At 39.6% G+C, this 21,493-nt stretch overlaps 1 protein-coding gene across 3 annotated transcripts; it reads left to right on the top strand.

The window, feature by feature from the left end:
- Positions 1-5: 5 nt before the first annotated feature.
- On the top strand, positions 6-21,470 carry LOC108097984 (pleckstrin homology-like domain family B member 3). Of its 3 annotated transcripts, XM_017200607.1 has the most exons (11): positions 6-395; positions 10,875-10,989; positions 11,965-12,049; positions 12,192-13,845; positions 13,905-14,080; positions 14,149-14,828; positions 15,160-15,304; positions 16,944-17,124; positions 19,705-20,177; positions 20,242-20,374; positions 20,549-21,470. In XM_017200607.1, the coding sequence occupies exons 2-11, from the start codon at positions 10,875-10,877 to the stop codon at positions 20,723-20,725; spliced, it is 3,819 nt and encodes a 1,272-aa protein (XP_017056096.1). In that variant the 5' UTR covers positions 6-395; the 3' UTR covers positions 20,726-21,470. The 3 variants fall into 3 exon arrangements, with proteins under 3 accessions (XP_017056096.1, XP_017056097.1, XP_017056098.1); XM_017200608.2 differs by lacking the exons at positions 6-395; positions 10,875-10,989; positions 11,965-12,049; ... (2 more) ...; positions 14,149-14,828; positions 15,160-15,304 and adding an exon at positions 16,319-16,492; XM_017200609.2 differs by lacking the exons at positions 6-395; positions 10,875-10,989; positions 11,965-12,049; ... (3 more) ...; positions 15,160-15,304; positions 16,944-17,124 and adding an exon at positions 19,039-19,367.
- Positions 21,471-21,493: the final 23 nt, after the last annotated feature.

The following is a 21,493-nucleotide window of genomic DNA, read 5'->3' as shown; positions in this document are numbered from 1 at the left end:
TTTTTTGTCTGTTGCTGAACGGCGTTTCGTGCGTTTATTTACCTTTTTGCGCCCAACGCTTCGCGCTCCGTGCTCTGTTTTTGATTTTTTTTAACGGAGTGCCTTCTATTTACACTGGGAAAAAAGACCGGAGGATGCGGGCGGAACGTCGGAATTTAATTGCAAATCGCATTTTATCCTTGGTTGATTGCGGTTTCCTTCTCATCGCCGTTGTTGTTGTTGTGTGCAGCAAATAAAACTCGTTTTACGCACATGTGTGCGTGTGTGTGTGTGTGCGGTTGTTTGTTTGTTTGCGCGGCTTTTTTTTGTTGTTTTATCCATTGCTGGATGCAAATTTGACAAAAATTGTAAGCACTAAAAGGAGTTCAATAATAAAGTTTACGCCAGATTGTAAGGTAAGTTTATTAAAATAAAAGGCTTAAAAATATGTAATTTTTACTGTGACAACCCTAAAATATGTCAATTAAAAATAAAAAAAAATAAAGTCCAACGCCCTTGACAGTTAAGTGAAATGCGGTACACAGAACAAAAATCCTTGTTTATGTCATAGTTTGTATAAAAAATGGAAACTGAAGATTGCATATTCTAATATTTTATTTTATTTATTTGATATCTAAAGTGAGGTTTTGATATAGAATCAAGAAGTTAAGATAAACATATTAAAACAATATAAAAAGGGAAGATAAGATTATTAGGATGGCTAATTCATTTGCCCACAATGAAAATGGACTTTCAACAAAAATCTAAATTTGAACTATCAAAAAATGCGGTTTAAGTTATTAGCCATATACCATGTGCTTAAGCAAACATTCATTCATAAATATAAAAAAATACCTGCTTCATAAATATAAAAAAATACCTGCTCAGATCATGCCAGCGAAAGGCCCCAAAATGGCAATATGTTAATGGATCAGCAATGCATTTTTGGCCTGGCAATATGTGGGAATATTTTTTCCGCGTGCAGAGAAAGAAAGAAAAGGCAAGGCGAAAGAAATGATGACAAGAAGACGAGGCTTTGGCTCTTGGCCCGACTTCCAAATCAAATGGAATTTAGCCGGTTTCCATAAAAAGCAGCTCAGACAGGCGGAAAAGAGAGGGATTCTCGAGTGAGTGGGTCAGTTGTAGTGGCAGTGGCTGACGAGGGTTAAGCGGCGGCTTGAGGGGGGTTAAACTGGGGAGTTGCGAAAGTTCAGTTGCGCGTTTCTTTTGCCTTTTCCTTTTGGGGCGTGGCCGCCACTGCGATGCAACAACAATGAACTCCGAACTGGCTTTAACCTCCAACTGGATGCACTCGATATGCAGGGATCCCAATTGGACAGCTCACTCAATGCCAATTGGTATCTTTACTATACTTTTAAAATTTGCCTTAACATTTTATATCCTTATTTTTACAAACCCATCAAGAAATTCTCTATTTTCTATAAGTATTTTTAATATGTTTTCTTGCAAAGATCGCATTCATATTTACGTAAACTAAAGCGCAGCTAAATTTAATTGAAAATTAAAAAGAAAATAAGAGGCTCAGCAGTAGAAAGCAGATGGTAATTACTGCATAATACTTGCGAGTTTCCTCCATCTGGTATGACGTCTAAAAGTACATAGTTACTATTGGGCCACAAAGCCCATTCTCAGCGACTGGAATTATGTAAATTGCTCAAATTGGCATCACTGGGAATGGCAAGGCCAGTAGATGAATAGCCCGGCTAAATACACAAATAACCAGCGAATATAAAGAGCCAAGATACATATTTAATTATTTACCCGAGAACTTGTTCGGGGCTTATATTACCAGCAGTTTTTTATACATTTTTTTTTTGGGCTGAAAATTTCAAACGCGAGTGGAACGTGTCTGTGATCAGAAAAAAAAGGGCAAACAACAAAGGAAGGCGGAAAGTAAAAAATAAAGCAAAGCGAAGCGAAGTTCAACACGAAAATCAACGTTTGACTCAGGTTATGAATACATATTGTCGTTTATACACGATCTCGGGAACGAGGGATTCACTTACATAACATATAAAAAAAATTGTTATTTGCTCAAAAGAATAAAATATTTGTAACCCTCTGTTTACTACGCTTAATTGTATGCATTCAAAGACTTAAAACAAAAACATCTTAATTTATGTGCAACAGCTCCTTTAAAGCGTCTATGGATGTTATTTTGTAACCATTAGTTAAAGGCTTGTAAAATGTTTAATTTAATTATTTAAATACATAAGATGTGGTACTTAATTTGCATGCAAATTAGTGCACAGTTTTTGATGCAGTCAATTCGACGCTGAAATTGTAATTTATTGTTTTTTTACTGCTATTAAATAAAGACCCGCAATTAAGAAAACATTAAAAGGTATTGATTGATATCTGTGTTTTCCAATCAGTTTTAGAGCATTTTCGGTTCGATTTCAAGGAATGGATTTTTTCTGTCTTTTTTATGCTTTTTAACCATTTTGTTGTTTTTTTGTTTGCTAAATTATTGCGTTAGGTGGGCTGGGTATTATTGACTTGAATTTGTTGGTCTTCCGTCGCTCAATTGTTGTCATGGCCTTATATTAATTTGTTGCCTTAGCCGGCTCACCTAACAATTGGTTTTTTTTTTTTGCCGGGTTTTTTGTTTGCTTTAACTGTTTGCTTCAAGAAATGAGCTCTGTTCCAGTTGCAGACTCACATCCCACGTTTAAGTGTATTTAATTAATTATTCCATGGAGACTTGGGCGCCACTCCACAGAAAATAAAAATTGGATGTTTTCTAATTTGATTTCAAAAACAAATTCATTGAATTTGAAATCAATGTTCTACATTTTTAAACACTAAACCATAAGGTGTGGTGTTTGCTTGTAAAATCTTTATTAATATTTCGAAACCATAAAAACGAACGTTCCGTTTGTCAATTCCCCCATCTGCAGACAGCTCGTTTAAATATCAACACAACATTGGCAAGGAATGAAATTGAAGCATAAAACTCTGGTCTTGGCTTGCAGTTTGTGTGTCAACAAAAAAGCAAACATCTGTGGGCAGCCACACTGCCGTCCAGAAGTTTGCCGACCAAGCAAAATGAATACCATGGAATCGGATTTTTTGCGAGCTCTCTTACATATTTGCCAGGGAGGTTTCACATTCGCCGCCGCCCCGTTCATTTTGCATCCTCGGTGGGTGGCATTCCGGAGAAGTTTATTTTCTCGCCGGGCATTAAATGGCCTCGCGTCAAGTGCAAGACGGATGACGACGTTCTGGGGAAGAATCGTATTTGGGATCCCATCTCCCAGTGCTCCTCCCTCATCAAATTTCACTAGCAAAAAAAGAAAACAAAAAGGAGAACAATAGCGCTTGTTATGCAAAAACAGCCATTGGAATTCTCTAGAATCGCCTTTGAAGATCTTGTTCTCGAAAGTACGAAAGTCCAAAATTGAAGGAGCTTCTTCAAATTTCAGCAAGCCATGGAAAAACGAGGAATGCGCTTTTGTGTTTTCGTTGATTTTGGCTTTAGGTAATCAAGAATTATAATTATTTAGTTGGAATCTTTTTTTTTTTTTGGGTTGAAAGGGGTAACCCAAATTCGAATATTTTAATTGCTTTCTCGTTCCCATTCAATTAAATTTAATTTTGGAAATTTTCAAATGGGAAATTTAACGAGCTTCCGTCTCGTTTAAATATTTTTTCGTACTTTAATGATTTAACACTTTGTGACCCACTGTGCCGCTTTTCCACGGGCCGCCAGCATATGTTTTGTTCTTTTCCCCCATCTACTTTTCCCTGCCTTTTTTTTATGTGTTTTTCCATTTCACACTTGATGGTGTTGCAGCTGGTTGGAAAAAGAGTGGAAAAAGTGGAAGTTGAGGCAGAAGCATTTTCCACCGCTGCACATGTTTTAATTTCAATTTTCCTCCCTGCCAAACTTGCATTGCCAATATTGTTTTCCCTACAATTCGATGACTTTCCCCTCAATCTCTCTTTGGGTTCTCCTTCTCTCCTCCTCTTCCTTGCTTTATTTCCCCACTCCACCCACTCCTCGTCGCTTTGCACATTTGCATCCGACACTTTTTGAAAACCGGACGCACTTTGTCACCGTCGCTGATCTTTAATGGTGCGTCCATATCGGTGTGTGTGTGTGTGTGAGTGATGAATATTCCCCAGTGCACTGAAAGAAACTGCATTCAGGTAACTCTGTTTTTTCAATTTGAAGTTCACATACGATTTTATACAAATTATTGAGAAAATGTGAAAGAAGGTAATGTTTTTTGTCGTCTTTATAGATTCTCTTCATTGTTTGCAAAGATAATTTCTCCAAGTGTATTCTATGTGCGACATGTGGCAATAGTTGGAGGCGACACCTTTGGCAACGACATCGTTGTTCCCATTGCAATGTCACCATGTGTCGTTCCATTTCGCCACTTTGAGTTTTCTAGTCACCAGCTCCACTCTCTTCGATTTTCCCCATGCCGTTCACTATATCATTCGCTTGGCGGCATTCCCTATGGTTCCTAGCCCATAACCATAAACGCACACTCATAATTCTCACAATGGGCAGCGCAGCATACATAAATGCAGACAATAATAAACAATACCGAAACAGGCGCTTCCGTTTTCCGGCCGTGTACAGTGCAAAAACAAAAAGAAACAGGGGAAAAAACCGTAGTTTTCGTTTTTTTTTGTTGCTGTTTCTGTTGTTGTTGTTGTTGTTGTGGCGGAGAGTTCAACAAACCCCCACCATTAACCCCTGATAGCCCCCGGAGTCCACGCACTGTGCGTGGGACAAAGATGGCCTTCAGTTTTATCTTGGGGCTTGTCTTTAATTAAACGCATTGCTAAAAGTTGAACCTAATTGAATCAATAAACCAAAAAAATTTAATTGAATAAAAATGACGCCTACCTTAAAATAGAAAGAAAAAGAATGAATTATATGTACATACATATAACATAAGGATATGTGTTTGATTAGGTTAAAAATCAACACTTTCTTGCAGAAGGCAAATAAACAAATAAAATCTATTTAAAGGTTTAAAGTTTTGTTGTTTTTGACAGATTACTCCTAAATGTGCAATTTTGCTTTGCGATGAAAACTAAGTGCTTTGAAAATATATTAATAATAATTATAGTCTTGCGCAACATTTCCCTTATTTTTTTTTATATAATTTTGTAGTTTTTTTATTGTGACGATCGTGTGGATGTAAATTCGCTTTGTTGGCTGCGTGTTCCGTTAATGAAGTCATACAGTCAAATCAAGTTTTGTTGTTTCACTTTGCCTCACTTTACTTTGAATTACTTTACCCCCCACACGGTCACATACTCACAAAAACAAAAACCATAAAAAAAGACAACAATAACCGCTACACAGGAAACAAAGACATATTACTTAGAGGGCTTATTCTATTTAAATACTTTCTTAGGAAGATTCTTTAAAAAAAATCCAAAGTGAATAAAAACATATTGGTTTAAGAATTGCATACCTTTGCCTTAAATAAATAAATACAGAAAATTCAAGTTCCATTCAATCAATGTGATTGACACTTGACAATGTGATTCCCATATGACCGGCATTTGTGGCTAATTTTATATTGATTTCATATTGGTTTTCTTAGTGCACGACAACTTGGTGCGCTGCTGATTGTGGTATACACGTTGTCTTCGTTGTTGTCGTGTTAAATGCAACTGCTCTGATGTTGCTGCTTTCTGCTGCCTTCGTGATGACATCACGCATTTGTTTGCATTTGCATTGCACTCTTTCTGCCATTTCCCCCTTGATTTCTGTTATACTTTCCACAAATGATTCATAAATGGTGTCCCATTGTTGTTAGTTACTTCAATTGAACTCAATTGGTTGGAGATGAGCATCAGCGAGTCAAACGGCTGAGAATTGCTTCAATTTGTGTGTTAATTAGATTTTTTTTCTATTTCCCCAGAGTCGCTCGAGAGTAGTTTCCTTTTCTCCCCATTTTTGGGCAGTTCTCTCGAAATCATAAGCATAATTAACAAGCCACTTGACACACAGAAAAGCCCCCACATAACCTCATCAAAGATCGAAGATTAGAGATGACCTGAGATACAATTTTGTTAATTGCAAAAAAAAGTACATATTTTCAATTGAAATCTTTAAATAACATACAGTGCTCGGAATTGTATAAATTGTTATCTTCGAGATTCTCTGTAATTTCTTTATATACACATACATTTTTCTTGTCATCTCTGTGAATATTTTTTTCGTGTTTGTCGGCCTTTTGACAGTTTTAAATGGCGCCCACAATTCACAGTTACCCTTCTCTTTGTGTGGGTGGAGTTTTGAACATGTTAATAGACCAAAACTGTGTCACTGCAAAAGAACAAAGGGGGAACAAGTTGAAAACCCTTTGACAATCATCAACTTTGCGACAGGTAAACTGAACGCGACGATATTTTCTACACATTATTGAGGTGGGGTGTGGAAAGGAGGAGGCGTGGTGTCAAAAGTGGGCTGTGTTTTGTTATGCACAAGGCATGGGCGTACACCTCCCCCCTTTCCCCTTTTTCCGCTACCTGCGGTCTCTGTAATTTATTTATACTTTATTTTACGCACGTAACTGTGCCGACTGACCTTCGCCAGTTGAATAGCCAGCAATTCGGTTTTAAATAAAAAACAAGGTGTATTTTATTATATTAAAGAAAAAAAATTATTAAAGTCTTGGCTAAACTTTAAACGTATTATAAATACATACATATTTATTATTTTTATAAAAAGAAAAAGGCTTTTTAATTCAAGATTTAAAAACGGGAAAGGTATTGTCTTTAATGTGTTAAGCCCCAGAAAATAGTTTCATACCAGCTTTTTCAAATTTCAGAAAATAAATTTTTTCGAAAATTTATTGGGGGTCCCCCTTGATTTTTTTTTAAATGTATTACTTATGTATGTATTTTGTTTTGGTCTAATTTCTATTTGCCTCGGTTACGCTTCGCCAATGATTTTAATTCACAATTTGCAAAAAAAAATGGTTTATTTCTGTTTGCATACATAATTATGTTTATATTTTTATAGCCACGAAATGTGCTCGCAATTGTGTCAGCCATATGCATATGTCTCTTGTTTGGTTGTTAGTATAAAAACGGTGTTCCACATTTGACTTTTAATACTATTTGATGTCCCCGAAGGTCTCGAGATATTTAAGGTACTCAAATGGGTAAACATCAGCATTTATTTATGGGGCTCGTAACAAATATGCTTTAACCCCAAGACAAGGTAAGCCAATATAGCTGATATTATGAATCATATGTTGAGTTGGATTAAAAAAAATATTTTATTTTTTTTTTATTGTTTTTAAACATTGTCATGCCTGTTAATTATTTTACTATGACTATTATGCTTTTGAATTTTCCCTAGAACGTGCAATGGAATCGTAAGTGGTTCTTTTAAGTGAAGTTCCACTTACCGGAAGTTCTCATATGTTATATCCAAAGGGGTTTTATTCCCTTGTTCAGGTCACGTCTCAAGCAAAACTATTCTCTGGCTTACATTTCGCATTTGTTTGGCTTTGAAACAGCAAAATGCCATTAGCAAAGGCCTTTGGACCACGCCCACCAGCCCCACGAAAAAATAACTTGTCTGTGGAATGCGTTGGATTTTTTGGCACTGAAATGGAGCCAAAACTGACAGCAGTCCAAAAAGCAAATAAACAGAGTTTTTTGCAAATTCAAAATATTGACAGTTGGCTAGCTAATGCACCTTGTGTATATATATTTTTTGTACACTCGAAAAATTACTTTACATTTTTTTTTAATTTTATAACATTGATTCAAGCTGGAACATTTAAAAATTAAAAAAAAAACATCAGCATAAAGTTTAATTTATTATTTGGTTTGATGATCGTTATAAAAGAATCTGCTTTTTTTTCCTGTGTAAGTGACGTGGAGAAAGGGAGGTATATTTACCAGCTGTGTTTGCTCTCTATAAATAAAGTCAACTAAAAATGGCAAAAATGTATTCATCATCGGAGGGAGCTCATCAGGCTAAAGTCGAACCATTTGTGTGGGGATTTTGAGAAAGGCAAGGGGGCTGTATTAAAGGGGGAAAGGCGTTGCATTTCTAGGGGAGCTCGGGGTTAATAAGGGAAACGGGATGGCAAAAATGAGGGAAAAAGGGAAACTGTTAATTGCGTTGACACTCTTTTGTTTGATTGTTTATCTTGTGAGTAGATAGATGCCTTGTGTACCATTTTTCGAGTTCCCCATCCTCACCACACGTGTCACCTAATGGTTTTGGCTTTTATGCACAGCGGGGGTTAAATTAATGGAGTTTTAAAAGAAGTATATAATAAGGTATTGTAGTCTAAACTTAAAATATTTTTATTCATTTCCTTTAAATGTTTTAATTAAAAGTAATAATTTGTATACCTATTAGGTTGCATACCTTGGTAAATGAATTAACCTCCACTGTACAAAAAGTATGTTTGTTATCGCGCAGAGCTTTTACATAATGCTAGTTTCGCGGCATATCTCTGCCGACTCTCTCGATGATTTTCCGTTTACCTTTATCTTATCTCAATAAAATTGAAATACCTTTGTTGTTGGCGGCAATAAAAAGCCTACAAAGGCACACAAATCGAAGGAGAGGAGGCAATTGGGGGAGCGCATCTTGTGGGCGCTTCGCCTGACTCACTTTCGACTTGGATTGGTCTTTATTTTTCGCCCCGATCCATCGACTATTCCAGCCCATTTGATTCCCTTTAATTTCGCCTTTGTTGTCTCGCCTTTCTTCGGCGTAATTTATTACACATCTTGTGGATTTTTCTCTAGTTTTTCTGACGATATTTTCTTGTGCTCAGTCACACAAGATGACGTGCCACAGAATTTGAGGGAGGCACGAAGAAAGGAAAATAAAGCAAAAGCCAAATGCATTTCGTAATGTTTTGTTGTAATGATCGGTTGATGATACAGCAACACAGTCCCTCATCATTATGATTATAATGATGCTGATGATGATGGGGCCACAAAAACCAACGAAAAAAAATATAAAAAAAAAACAAAATATGCAGAAGAAACGTCTAGACGGAAAGCGAAAGCAGCGCTTATTGGATTAAGAAATTGAATTTTAAAGTTGACATGCAACTGGAAAATGTAAAAAACAAATTGCACGAAAAATGCCGATAATTGATAGGGGATTTCGCAATTTATAATGTAATATTGCACATGACTCCCCATTATTACGTATCAATGCAAAAACATTCAAGTAATTTAGCTTATATTTTATAACTTTGTATCAAAAGCTCTCAAGTTTTTATCGATATATTCCATCACCTTTTATTTATCACCCTCTGATATGGAATATATGGAATATGTTGGCTTCAATCATTGGCGGTGAATACGCTACGAGTAGTAATCAATCAACAATAAACAAATAAATAAAAATGCAGCCTTTGATAAGGCACGCATACACTAAAAAAAAAACAATCAGAACAACAGGTAAAAAGCAAGAGTACTATAAATGGGGGAAAAAAGATAGAGATACATGGAAGTCCACAGCATTGAAAGTTTTCACTTTTATTTTTGGGGCGCGGAAATGGTTGCGTTTGAGGGTTCCCCCACCCCGCTTTCCGCCTGGCGATCCACCTCCAAATATTTTTTTACGAAATGTGGGCCCCCTTTGGCTCCATATCTCTATGACTCGGCCTGCATTTCTCCCTCCGAAAAGCGGGAGCGAAGCAAACGAAGCTGAAACAGTCCGAATTGGGTCATAAACACCAAAAGTGGTCGACGGCAAAAAGGCGACTGCGATTAAGTGGCGGCATCATGATCATCATTATAATCCAGTGGCCTACCCCGGGGGGTTTTCGGTGGCTAAGACTTTAGAAAATTTGTATAAAATTTGTGGCTAACACTGTCATCAATTAAACTCTAAAAAAGCTTGCATATGACTATGAAAAAATAATATAAGGAAATCATTTATCATCCTAATTCAAACTTAAAAGATTTCTTCTGAAAACCATTTCCTTTTGGGTGGGAAACCCCCCTTTACGCCACTGTTAAAATATGATTTTATGGTCATCGTGATCATGTCATTGATAATTCCATAACTCCGGTATCTCTACATAGTTGTTGGTGCAACGTGAGTGGCGGCCATATAGTGTCCGCTCCACATTATGTGTCCACATTGGATAACTGGGAAATGGGAGCGCACGTTGTTTGTCTGATAAAGTTTTCAATCTATAAAACAAACATACACAACCATATATTCATTCATATTACTGCGCATAAATCATTTTCCACCATTTCTTGTCGCTTTTTGATTGATGTTGTTGTTGTCGTTGCTTTTTTATATTTTATACGTTTTTTTTTTTAACTGTGCGAGTGCAACTTAATCAGTTGCAAGTGCGTGAGTTTGAGTCAGAAATCGAAACAAAAAGGGGGCTATTGGGGGGTCACTGGTCACTACTCACTGCATATGACATCATTCGGAAGTTGGTAAACAGTTGTACGCAGCTCAAGCGGTAACTGAAATTAAATTTTAAATAAGAAAGCTTTGAAAAATCTTTTATGTGGGATTTTTACGATATTAAGCAAGGTATCACTGACTTTGTAAATTATTAAGATATTTGTTTGCTCACTTAAAAAAGTGTTTGCGGAAATATATAACATTTTTTCTCCGTGTACCCACACAGTAAATTGCAAAAATTTATCACAGCTGTGGAGTTCCCTCCCTTTCATGAGCACGTGCTGGCCCGCACACATACACTCACTTATAATTAGGACACCCCTGAAATCCCTTAACGGCACTCTGTTAAGAAAGAAAGGAAGCGAGAAAACCCAATAACAATTACCGACCAGCTGCCCATGCAACTCCCATATCACACTGGGCACATTCCCGGTATTCGTTCGAGCGTCCTTTTAATTCCCGCTCCTTTTATTCCTATTTGCAGATGTCCTTGACCAAAAAGGATCCGTCGCTGAGAGTCGCCGCCTCGGATCCGCATCTCGTTTCTCTGGGCGGCGGACGACTGAGCACCGCCGTCACCATCCACTACATACACATAGGTGAGTGTGGCAAATCCTGGCGGTACGATTAATAGTAGTGAGAATTGTTATCTCAGTGCTGAGTAGTATATTTTGGATGGTTGGATTTTAAAAAGGGTGACCGAGATCTGAGATTCCAGAGCCCCATAACTTCACCAATTTTGTTTAGGTTTAAAAGGGGCTTATCTCTTCATTCAAACTTTTTTTTATTTCTTCGTGACACGTGACTGCAGTAAATTTTTCGTGACACGAGGCCATCTCTTAAAAGGGGGACTGGACACGCACCGTTACTCGTGTCATTTGTGTTTTGTTTGCTGCTGCGGCCACGCGTGCGCGGTATTTCTCTCTGGCTCTCTGCTCCGTCTCTCTCTTCTCGCAAGGTCATTTGTAAAGCGATAAGCAAAACACCGAAAAAAAAAGAAAAAACAACAAGTAGCAAAGCCCCACACAAAAAGTCTTGCGAAAGAAACGCACAAAAGACAACAAAAACGGTGAGCAAACTGCGATAAGCTCATTTTTTTTAAGTTTACAATGGGATGAAAAGTGTTCAATGGATTTAAATAAAATGGGCTTGAAATTAAGCTCAAGTTTTAAAAAAGTTTGTATTCATAAATGGGCTCGAAATAAGTAAAGAACTTATGACATTAGATAATGAACTACAATACTTGTCTAGGGGTTCTTTTAAAGTTTAATCTGTAATTAATAAATTATAAAAATACAGGTAATAAGGAAAGTGAAAGAATAAACTTGGATCCTATAAAAAAGTTTGTTAAAATCATCCATAATACCACTGTACCAAAGCAGAGTGAAGTTAAGAATACAATGCTTTTTATTCCCAAAAAAATCAGAGAGAGATGTGAAAACAGATAAGAAGTACTGTTAAACAGACTGTTCAAATATTCCAAGCTCACATTACCGAACACAACTTCAAACGTGAAACTTTCGGTTTTGAATTTAGTTATTAATATTATTGATTTCTCTTATAATCCCAATCAGGTGACACTACAATTGGATCGGCAGCCAGCTGCAGCATCTCTTTGAATGGAAGTGGGGTTCGTCCTCTGCACTGCACTATCTACAGGTACATATATTATTCCTTATTTAATTTTCCTAGATATGCATATGTATTTAAGTTTATGTTTCGATACATACTTTCCACCATGTGCTTTTACAACATAAATTCAGATTGGGATAGATCTAAAAATGATTTATTTCCTTTGCAGGAGCGACGCCAACGAAGTGACTCTGGTTCCCGAACAGGATTCCCGCCTGCTCATCGACGGCACTCCCATTCTGGAGGAGACCAAACTCACCCAGGGGGCGATGATCACCATTGGCAACTCGAATTATCTAAGATTCAACAATCCGGACGAGGCGCAAATGATGCGATCGGCAATGGGATCCAACGAGAGGATTTCGATGCCGCAAATCGACTTTACGCAATCGGCGAGACAGGCTCACGAGCTGAGTCAATCGCTGGAGCTGGAATCCTTCTACGAGAGCATTATCAATCCGATTAACCATCAGTCGACCTACGAGCTGGAGTGCCCGAAGGTGTTCTCCTCCGATTTGGTCACGGTCAACATGCCGGCCAAAGATGTTTTGGGCCAGAAGTATGCCAGCTTTGCCCGCAATCTCGCCGAGAATCATCGCAACGAGAAGCAGCTGAACAATCAGTTTGCCAAGGGAGTGGGCAGCAACGGTGGCTACTGGAATGTGCCCAGCAACGCGGCGATCTACAAGGAACAGCAGCAGCAGCAACATCAACAGCAACAGCACCCAGCTCCTCCGGATCTGCTCACGAAGGTCAATAACGATCGGTATGACCGGTATCCCAAGGCGGGTGGCCTGCAGATCTACTCGATGAATGGCGTCAATAGCGATATCAACAATGGTCTGGTTTCCAGCCACAATTCTGGCTCTGGAGGCGGTGGAGGCGGAGCTGAACTGGAGGATATGCTAAAAATCTGCACGGAGTACGCGGATCGCAACAATTCGATGGCTCCCACACACAATACATCGAGTGCCTCGAGCATCACGTCATCGCCAATTGTCCAGAATCGCATCAAGACCAATGGCTCGTTGCCGCGCGACAAGAATAAGTCACCGTTTCCACAGCAGGCAGGTGCGGGTAGCACTGCCAATATCTCGCTTTTGAGCAGTTCCTCGGGCTACGAGAATGTTCGATTGTTGGGACCGAATCGCGTCGAGATCAATGGTCAAATTCATGTGCCGGCTTCAGCGGGAGGAGGAGGTGGCTCAGCCGGAGCAGTTACCTCTGGTGGTGGAGTGGCTCCCACGGCGGCGGTGAGAGCGAGCCACGAAAATCTGAACCTGAACCAGAACAACTCGGGCACAACGACGACGACGACGACGACGGGTGGCAAGTATGTGCCGCAGAGTCCCAGGACCAAGATCCGCACCAATTGCATGTCACCCAAAAAGGATGTGTCCTTTGGCAATGCCTTTGCCTTGGCCATCAGTCCACCGGCAGTTCAGCCATCCCAAGCTGTAGCCTCCGCACCGATACCCATTCCCATTCCCAGCCTGGTGAAGCCACCATTGGCCCCCAAGCCACCGGCGCCAAATCAGCAGCGTGACTACGAACAGCTCTTCAAGTCCTTCGAGCGGAAGCAACAGCAATTGGATCGTCTGGTGCCTGCGAAGCGGAGCAACAAGAATATCAACAATCTCACCCTGAACCTGCAGGCCGTCGAATCGCAGACGCAGTCGCCGAAACCCAACCGCAAGCCAGCTCCGGCACCGCGGAGCATTCATCTGGAGCAGCGACAACGGCGGGAGCTCATCCAGCGACGCAAGCAGCTCAAGCGGGAACTGGCCGAACTGCCGCCTTCAGCGGGCATCGAGGGACTGGAGGTGAGTGTCTCCCAATGACTTTTATTATACATTTTGGTTAACCAATGATTTCTGTTTAGTTGGAATTGGGTGAACAGCCCTTGGCCGCCAGTGCCTCGCCGCGCCTTCAACTGCAAGCCTTGCAGAATCGAGTTCGTCGGCTGGAGGCCCAAAGGAATGCCACTCGCGTCATGGAGGAGAACCAGCAGGCCAAGCTGAAGCAGTCCATTGAAATGAAGCAGGATCAGCTAAAGAAGTAAGCCAACAACCCATAAACAATTCAAATCAAATCAAATATTAATTGTTGCTTTTTTAACCAACCAGACTGCGCGCCATGTTGAAGCAGAAACCGAACAATGCCTGCCTGAAGGAGGAACTGCAACTGGTGTGCGAGTCTTTGGAGAGCGATAGAAAGACTTTCGAGGACCTGGAGTTCCAGTACTTCGAGGAGGAGTCCGAGCATCATGCCAGCCACGAGGAGTTCAAGCGGCAGGAGCACCGACTCGCCCTCGAAGCCGAACTGGCCGCTCTGCGCATTCAAATCGGACCGGATGAGGAGGAGCCCGGTTCGCCCAGCTCGCCGGGATCGAGTGGCAGCAATCTGGTCAACGGTGTGATGTCGCAATCGCTATTCGGATCCGCTGAATTGCTCTGTCCAAAGCGACGCAACCAGGAGGACTTAATGTCGAAGAGCGTGAACGAGAATATGTTCTATAACCATAAAATCGAGGCCAATACCAGTACGCCCAAGCGTCTGCCGCTGCAGCTCTTCGAGGACTTGTGCGGCGGCAGTTGCGAGCAGATCAGCTTCAATCTTTCGCTGCAAGGCGATCGCTTCGAAGTGAACCCGCTGGAGCGACGCGTTCCCTCGCAGGATGACATCGATCGCAGCTGCAAGGTGGCCAACGATGCCCCGATCTCCACCAGCCAGGGTGCCAGCACCAAGATCTTCGACAGCATCAAGGAGATCGAACGCAATCGCAAGCTTTTGCTGGCCCAGCAGGGTACGAAAATGTTTTTAGAATTTAGATTATTTCGCATTTAAATTGTTAAAGTATTTTATTACGTCAAACAGAACTAGTTTGGTAAAGTCATTTACAAATTCTTGTTTTGCCAAATTAGAGTAGGCAACCTATTGAAAACTAGTATTGTTTTGCATGATTGGTTCTTAGAACCGATTTGGTTACCTCTTGCTCTTGGTTTTACAAGCAAATTCGGTTCATTAATGTTTCTTTTTAAGTTTAAAATTAAATTTTCTCAACAAGAAATCCCTACATGAATAGTTATTGGTTAGTTCAATTGGCTGACTTACTTATATTTTGTTACGCTTCGCAGGGCATCAGGTCATTGAGCACGAGCGCCAAAAGATGTACGATCTGAAAAAGAAGAGCCACGACGAAGCCCGCACCCAGTATTTGCTCTCCACCCAGCAATCGGTGGAGCAGCAGCAGCAGCAGCAACAGCTGGAACCGAATGCCAAGTGAGTTGACCCCCATTCGACATCCAGCCCTCTACTCCACTGGCCCCTTGGCTAATTGAAAGTGTGCCCCCCGTCGAGTTAATTACCCGAACAGCGACGACAAAGATGCACTTCGAGTGGAGCCTCCTACACTGGAATTCTTCACAAGAGAGTTAATTCTTCAATGGAAAATACCCCTTTCGATTGGTAGTTGTGCCGTTGAGAGCTTAACTTAATTAATATTTGCCAATCTTGTTGTCACCCGTTCAGTTTTCTTTTGTTTAGTATAAATTATTTAATATCTTATCTTTGACAATGTCAAAATTCGAAGGTAATTGATTGTTGATTATTTAATGGTCAATTTATATTTACGGCATAAGTGTCTTTTATTAATTAACCCTTGATTGATTCTGATTTATAAGATTTAGTTCGCAGCTGAACAGAAATCTTGTCGTCCAGTGTAAAGTTGAAAATGCCATTTGGTTTGCTCATTGAACTCGCGCCTCTATAATTAATCAAACTTTGTGGCTAATAGCTAAACAATGTGCGGCCACCACTCCACCCTCTTAAAAAAAAAACAAACCGGTTGTCAATTCACTTTGAATTTTGAATTGAAAACCCAAACAAAACACACACCAAAATCAATAAAAGGCAGCGACGACATTCGACTGGGCAAATAATAAACTTCCATCGATTGGAGTTTTATTTTAGTGCACATTTGCTGATCGAACGGCGACGTTACCTGAGTAGCTTCTTATTCTATTTATTTCCCTTGGTTTTCTCAGTTTTTTTTTTGCTATATATCTTTACACAGGAATAAAAACAGAACAACAATTGATTTAATTGATTTTTATCAAATTTAAGTTAATGTTTTTGAAATCACAAACAGAATTCATTGGGTGATAAATCAATATTTATTCTTTTACTAAACAAATTTTGAAAATGTGTTCAGTTTTCTCTCCGTGTACCGTGGCTGATAAGCTTATCAGCTGATTTCGTATCCAAGTGTGCGTTTGCCGGAGTATCTATGTGTCTGAATCGTTGAATTGTGTGCCAACTGTTGCCTTCGGATTGTGCATTCACATCCATTCCGTCCGCCCGCTTAGTCAGTTTTTTTTTCGGCTTTCGGTTTTGCAGTTGGAAATCGGATTCGGGAATGAGTCACTCCAAATAAATAATGTATCGAATCAACGCGATGATTCCCTGCTGGTATGATGATCAAATAGTAAAGATAAACAATGGCAGTGGCTGTGATCCGGGAAAAGACTAAAGCTTTCTCAGCCAGTGGTTTCATTATGCTTAATGCATGGTTAAAAATTAAACAGAGCAACTTGTGGATCAAGTAAATAGCCTTATCAGTGCCGGTTTTGGTTGTGTGTGTGTTGTGGTTAACTATCTAAATCAAAACAAAGCGTAAATCATATTTAATTCGGTTAGAAATAATTATTTATCAGATATGAAGGCCATTAAACTGAAGCTGTTTAATCATTACAATTTTTGTTTGGGAGATTTTGATTAGCTCATCGTTGGCTGATTCTTAAAAAAGAGATTAGTTGCTTATCCCATATACCTTTTCTATATTATACCTAATATATAGCAATTTCTTTTTCCATATAACCAACCCATTATTAAATCTCTCTATTTCTCTCATTATTTGCAGCGGCGGCAAAGATGCGAAATTGTTCGAAAAGACAGAGATGCAAAAGCTCAATAAACCAGGTGACACCGCAGTAGATGAGCAGGTGGAAAAGACCAGTGGCGATAAGGAGAACAATGTGCAGAACAGAAAGTCAACCGGCAGCAGTCCCACAACAGCAGCACTTGGAACGACACCTCAACAGGTGAGTTGGAATGAATCAACCGAAAAAAAAAAGATTAGAGCTTGACCCCTCCAAACAAAATTGATGACCTAGGCCAAACAATACGAGAGCTTTTCGCGTTTGTGTTTATTATTGTAATCTTTTTGTTTTTCCTCCGGCTTCCGGGAAATTTTCGTGAGCGAGAAATACAACTGCGTTGTGAACCCATTCATTTTCCCACCCACCAATTTATGTGCCATTTCCTTTCTGTCGATAAACAAGGGGTATTTGGTGAAGAGCCATGAATTTGTAATTCCACAGAACCATTGATTAATGGTGCTAAAATTTCGCCATGACGGGTGTTTTGATTTTTCAATAATATTTTCGATTCTTGCTGACAACAACTATAGGTTCTCTTTTTTTTACTTTAAATATTCCCCATTGTAGCTGTTGCGATGTTCATATCTAGATACATAGAAAGGTGCACTACATATGAGGTTTAGCGATTGAGATAAGGCAACGTGTGCATTGTTTTGGTTGGTTTATTAGACACCTTTGCCCAGATAACGATATAGTTCAAATAAATGGAGCTGATAACCGATAATAATGACTACCAGTGTAACTTTTACCTTGAAGTGGTTTTCATTTTGCTTCGATCGATTTTACTGGATTGCTGAACTACTAATTTCTAACAATTAAACTAATACTCGAGTACTACTTGAAAAAATCATAAAGCTAAAATCGTTTTTGGATACTCTGTAGTTATTTTATGGGAAATAGTTTTTGCATTCCTATCTTATTGTTTTCTGTAAGATATTAAGCATGAATCACCAGTACAATTGTATTATAAATATATTTTGATTTGTTATCGTACTTTATACGCTCAATATTTTTTTCTTCAGCCAACCCATTTGTACTTGGTATTTACACTCTTCCATTTTGTTTTTGTTGACTGGTTTTCAGAGCTTCAAGAGAAATAGACTTAGTCATGTTTTAGCTTTGTTCTTGGTTCTCTGTAATTCCCCTTTTTCCATATCATTCATTATCGTCTTGTTATTGTTTGGGCTAAGTATCCTAATTTACGAGCTAGGATTTCAGTTTGTTTAAATTTATTTTGTATACGAACTTTTATGACTTCCCATTAAATTGAAAATTAATATTTTTAAATATATTTTTTGCCTGAATTTAATTGTTCATTAGCACTGAACTACCCTATTATTTGTGCGCTGGTTTTCAAGTTCACAAAGTCGCGAAGACATCAATTCCAAGAGCTTTGGATATCTGGGTTAAGAGTAAGAGAAATAGTGGGAGTAAGAGTGAGATCCTGTGGGTAATTTTAGAAAGCTTATTTCTCTTTGCCATGCACTCGAAATAAAATTCCAGTTATCTGTTTTTAGCAAAATAATTCGCGTGATTTTCAGTACTAGGAAAAATAGAATAACAAATGTAATATATAATCTTAAGATGTAGGTGGCGAATAAATAAGCCCGCTCATTTTATTTAGCTGACTTTGTCATCGATTGAATATTTTTTCCAAGTGCACCTGCCTCATCCTTCTGGATGACGATCAAATCCATTGCCAGCTCGTTAGTCACGAGTTGTCGGCCGCCTCGGCATTTCGTTTGCTGTTTTATTTTCGGGTGTGTGTTTATTTTAAAAGAAACACCCCACCACCTCGCCGTGCTCTCAATTGCGGATTCTATATGGACTACATACACTTATTAATAAGTTTAATATTTGCTGTTGGTCTTTGTTTTATTTTGGTTGTCCGTTTGGCGGCTCTTTTCCTTAGTTACGCGTTACGTGTGTGCTTCGCATTTATTTTCTCGGCCGTGTTTACGTTCTACCTCGATTTCGGCCTATTTGTTTACACGTTTTCCAATCTCGCCAATAGACTGGCCATCGTTATCTTCGCCCGTTCATTGGCCACAAAAATCCGCGGCCCATAACGTTCAATAATTACCTCGATCTGGCTCTCGATCCTCCGGCTGCTGGACAATGTTCATGTGCGCCTTCGCATTCGAGATCCGTCGGAAAGTCTAGTGGTCTCTGGTAGTCGAAAAAGAAGCGCGGCGGCCGCCTCATCATCATATTCTTTTTGTCGGCGAATCGCTCAGTTAGTCGCCCATTTCCACTGGAGGCGCAAGTGTTATTTTCAAGAATATTTCCCATCCGGCTTGGCCAAAAGAGATTTTCTCGTGGATACAATGTCCGTGTGGATGACTTACGTGCAGCATCGACGCACCGATGCAAATGCACGCCAGCGCAATGAGTTGTACTATCTAGTGAGTCGAATTGAAAGACTTTTTTAAAAATGAGTGTGTGGTTTTCAAAATGCCACTTAAAGTTATCCCTATAGAAATAGATCTCTATTGTAAAAACAGTGTAAATAAAATCAAGCTTAATCTAAAATACAAAGCAAAGAAAAAAGAAAATTAGTGCCAAAGTAATGAAAATGATTATGAAAACAAACAACGTCAAAGGTTTAAGTTTATTGATGGGAAAATGTTAAAAACGTACGAAATGCAAAGCAATATTAAATTTATTGGGAAAACATTATTTTTAGCCAATATACAAAGCAATGGAAAGCTATTAAGAATTAATGATTCTTTACCATTTTAGCAACGCCATTCGCAACCGGAATTGGAGCACCATGCCATTGCCCTGGGAATTGGAGGAGGAGGCGGAGGCGGAGGCGGAGGAGTAGGTGGCGGCGCAGGATTGGGTGGTGGCAATCAAATGGTGGCCCGTAGTCCGCGCCCCCTTTCCGAGGCAAACAACTGCGATGTGGCAATCGAGGCGCCCAAGTTTGGCAACGGAATGGACTCGTCCTCGTCACCGGCGGCGGTGGAGAACAAGCGGGCGAGCAGCAATTCCCAGGACACGGCATCGGCGGGCAGCGGCAGCGGTAACAGTGGAAGCGGCGGCAGCACCGCCAGCGAGCGGAAGCGCATCCTGCCCAAGCACCAGCGTCCGCTCACCCGCTACCTGCCCATCTTCTCGCCGGATCTGAATCTGCGCCATCACATCGAGACCGCCGGCCACCAAATCGATCTGTGTCCGCATGTCTTCGTGGACGCCCACAGTTGTCGCGGGTAAGCTGCAGCTGCTCGAAAATCAAGAATGCATTATTTTATATAAATCATTTGATCATTTCAGTTACCTTCACAAATTGGGGGCCACGTTCCATGCCTGGTCGAGGCGCTGGTTTGTCCTGGATCGCCAGAGGAGCGCTCTGATTTACTACTCGGACAAGTCGGAGAGGAAGCCCAGAGGCGGCGCCTACTTTGCAGTGAGTATGGCAGAAATAAGATTTTATAAAATCAAAAACATTCATATAAAATAATACAAATGTGTATATGCAGTTCAGTAGATCAACAAAATAATATGGATTATAACCTTTTTTAAAACATGATTGCGCATACATTTATATTTAATTAAGAACCTTTTTTTTTTTTGTGTGCAGACCATCGACGAAGTCTATCTGGATCACCTGAATGCCTCGAAGAGCGGCCGACCACATTGCACGTTCATTGTAAAAACGAAGAAGCGAAGCTACAATTTGCAGGCTGCATCCGATTCGGCGGCGCGCATTTGGATCGATGCCATCATCACTGGAGCCCAGGGTAATCTGGACTACTAGAGGATGCGGCGCGGAGGACTCCTAACACTTCTGCCCAGTGCACAGTCTCAGCATTAGATGGAAAAGATTTTGATTTATAAGCGCAGCTAAACAAAACAGTAGCCATGTAAGACCAAAAAACACGTTGCTCAACCCATGTGTAGAGCAAAAGGAACCTACATATATGTAACTCCCTTTATTTTGGCGAACTAACGAAATCCGAGATTTCAGTACTGGACCAAAGTCAAGAACGTATTTTTTATAGACCTATATTACTATGTACTTTGTATGTATTTTACTTTGTCATATTCTGATTAAGGACTATTTTTCTATCGATAGATTAAGACATGTAAATCAAGGACAGCCCCATGCTACTAACACCGCCATTAATCCTAATCATATGGATATCCTTATAGAGCCTTGACCAATAATAGCAGGACCACAAAAAACATTACGGAAATTTCTAATTTAATTTAATATTTTTTCTGCTGAAGTAAAATTTATTGAAATATATTTTAAGAGGAAGTAATATTTTTAAGGCCATGCATTTTTGAGGGGCCCTGCTATTATTGGTCACGCATCTGTACGATCGCGTATATATCATTAATCTATCATACACATATACAAATTGTATAACGATTTAAATGTATCAACCAAAATGACTCTTGAACACTTGAAGTTTCATCGTGAATTTACCTATTAACTATATTAAATTGTATGCTTAACTATTACATTTTATAAAAAATATACCATATATTTTGATAAATGTATAATTGATAGAATTGGATC

Source organism: Drosophila ficusphila, unplaced genomic scaffold, assembly GCF_018152265.1.
Source record: "Drosophila ficusphila isolate 14025-0441.05 unplaced genomic scaffold, ASM1815226v1 contig_197, whole genome shotgun sequence".
Lineage (NCBI taxonomy): Eukaryota > Metazoa > Arthropoda > Insecta > Diptera > Drosophilidae > Drosophila > Drosophila ficusphila.
This window is presented reverse-complemented; position numbering and strand designations above follow the sequence as displayed.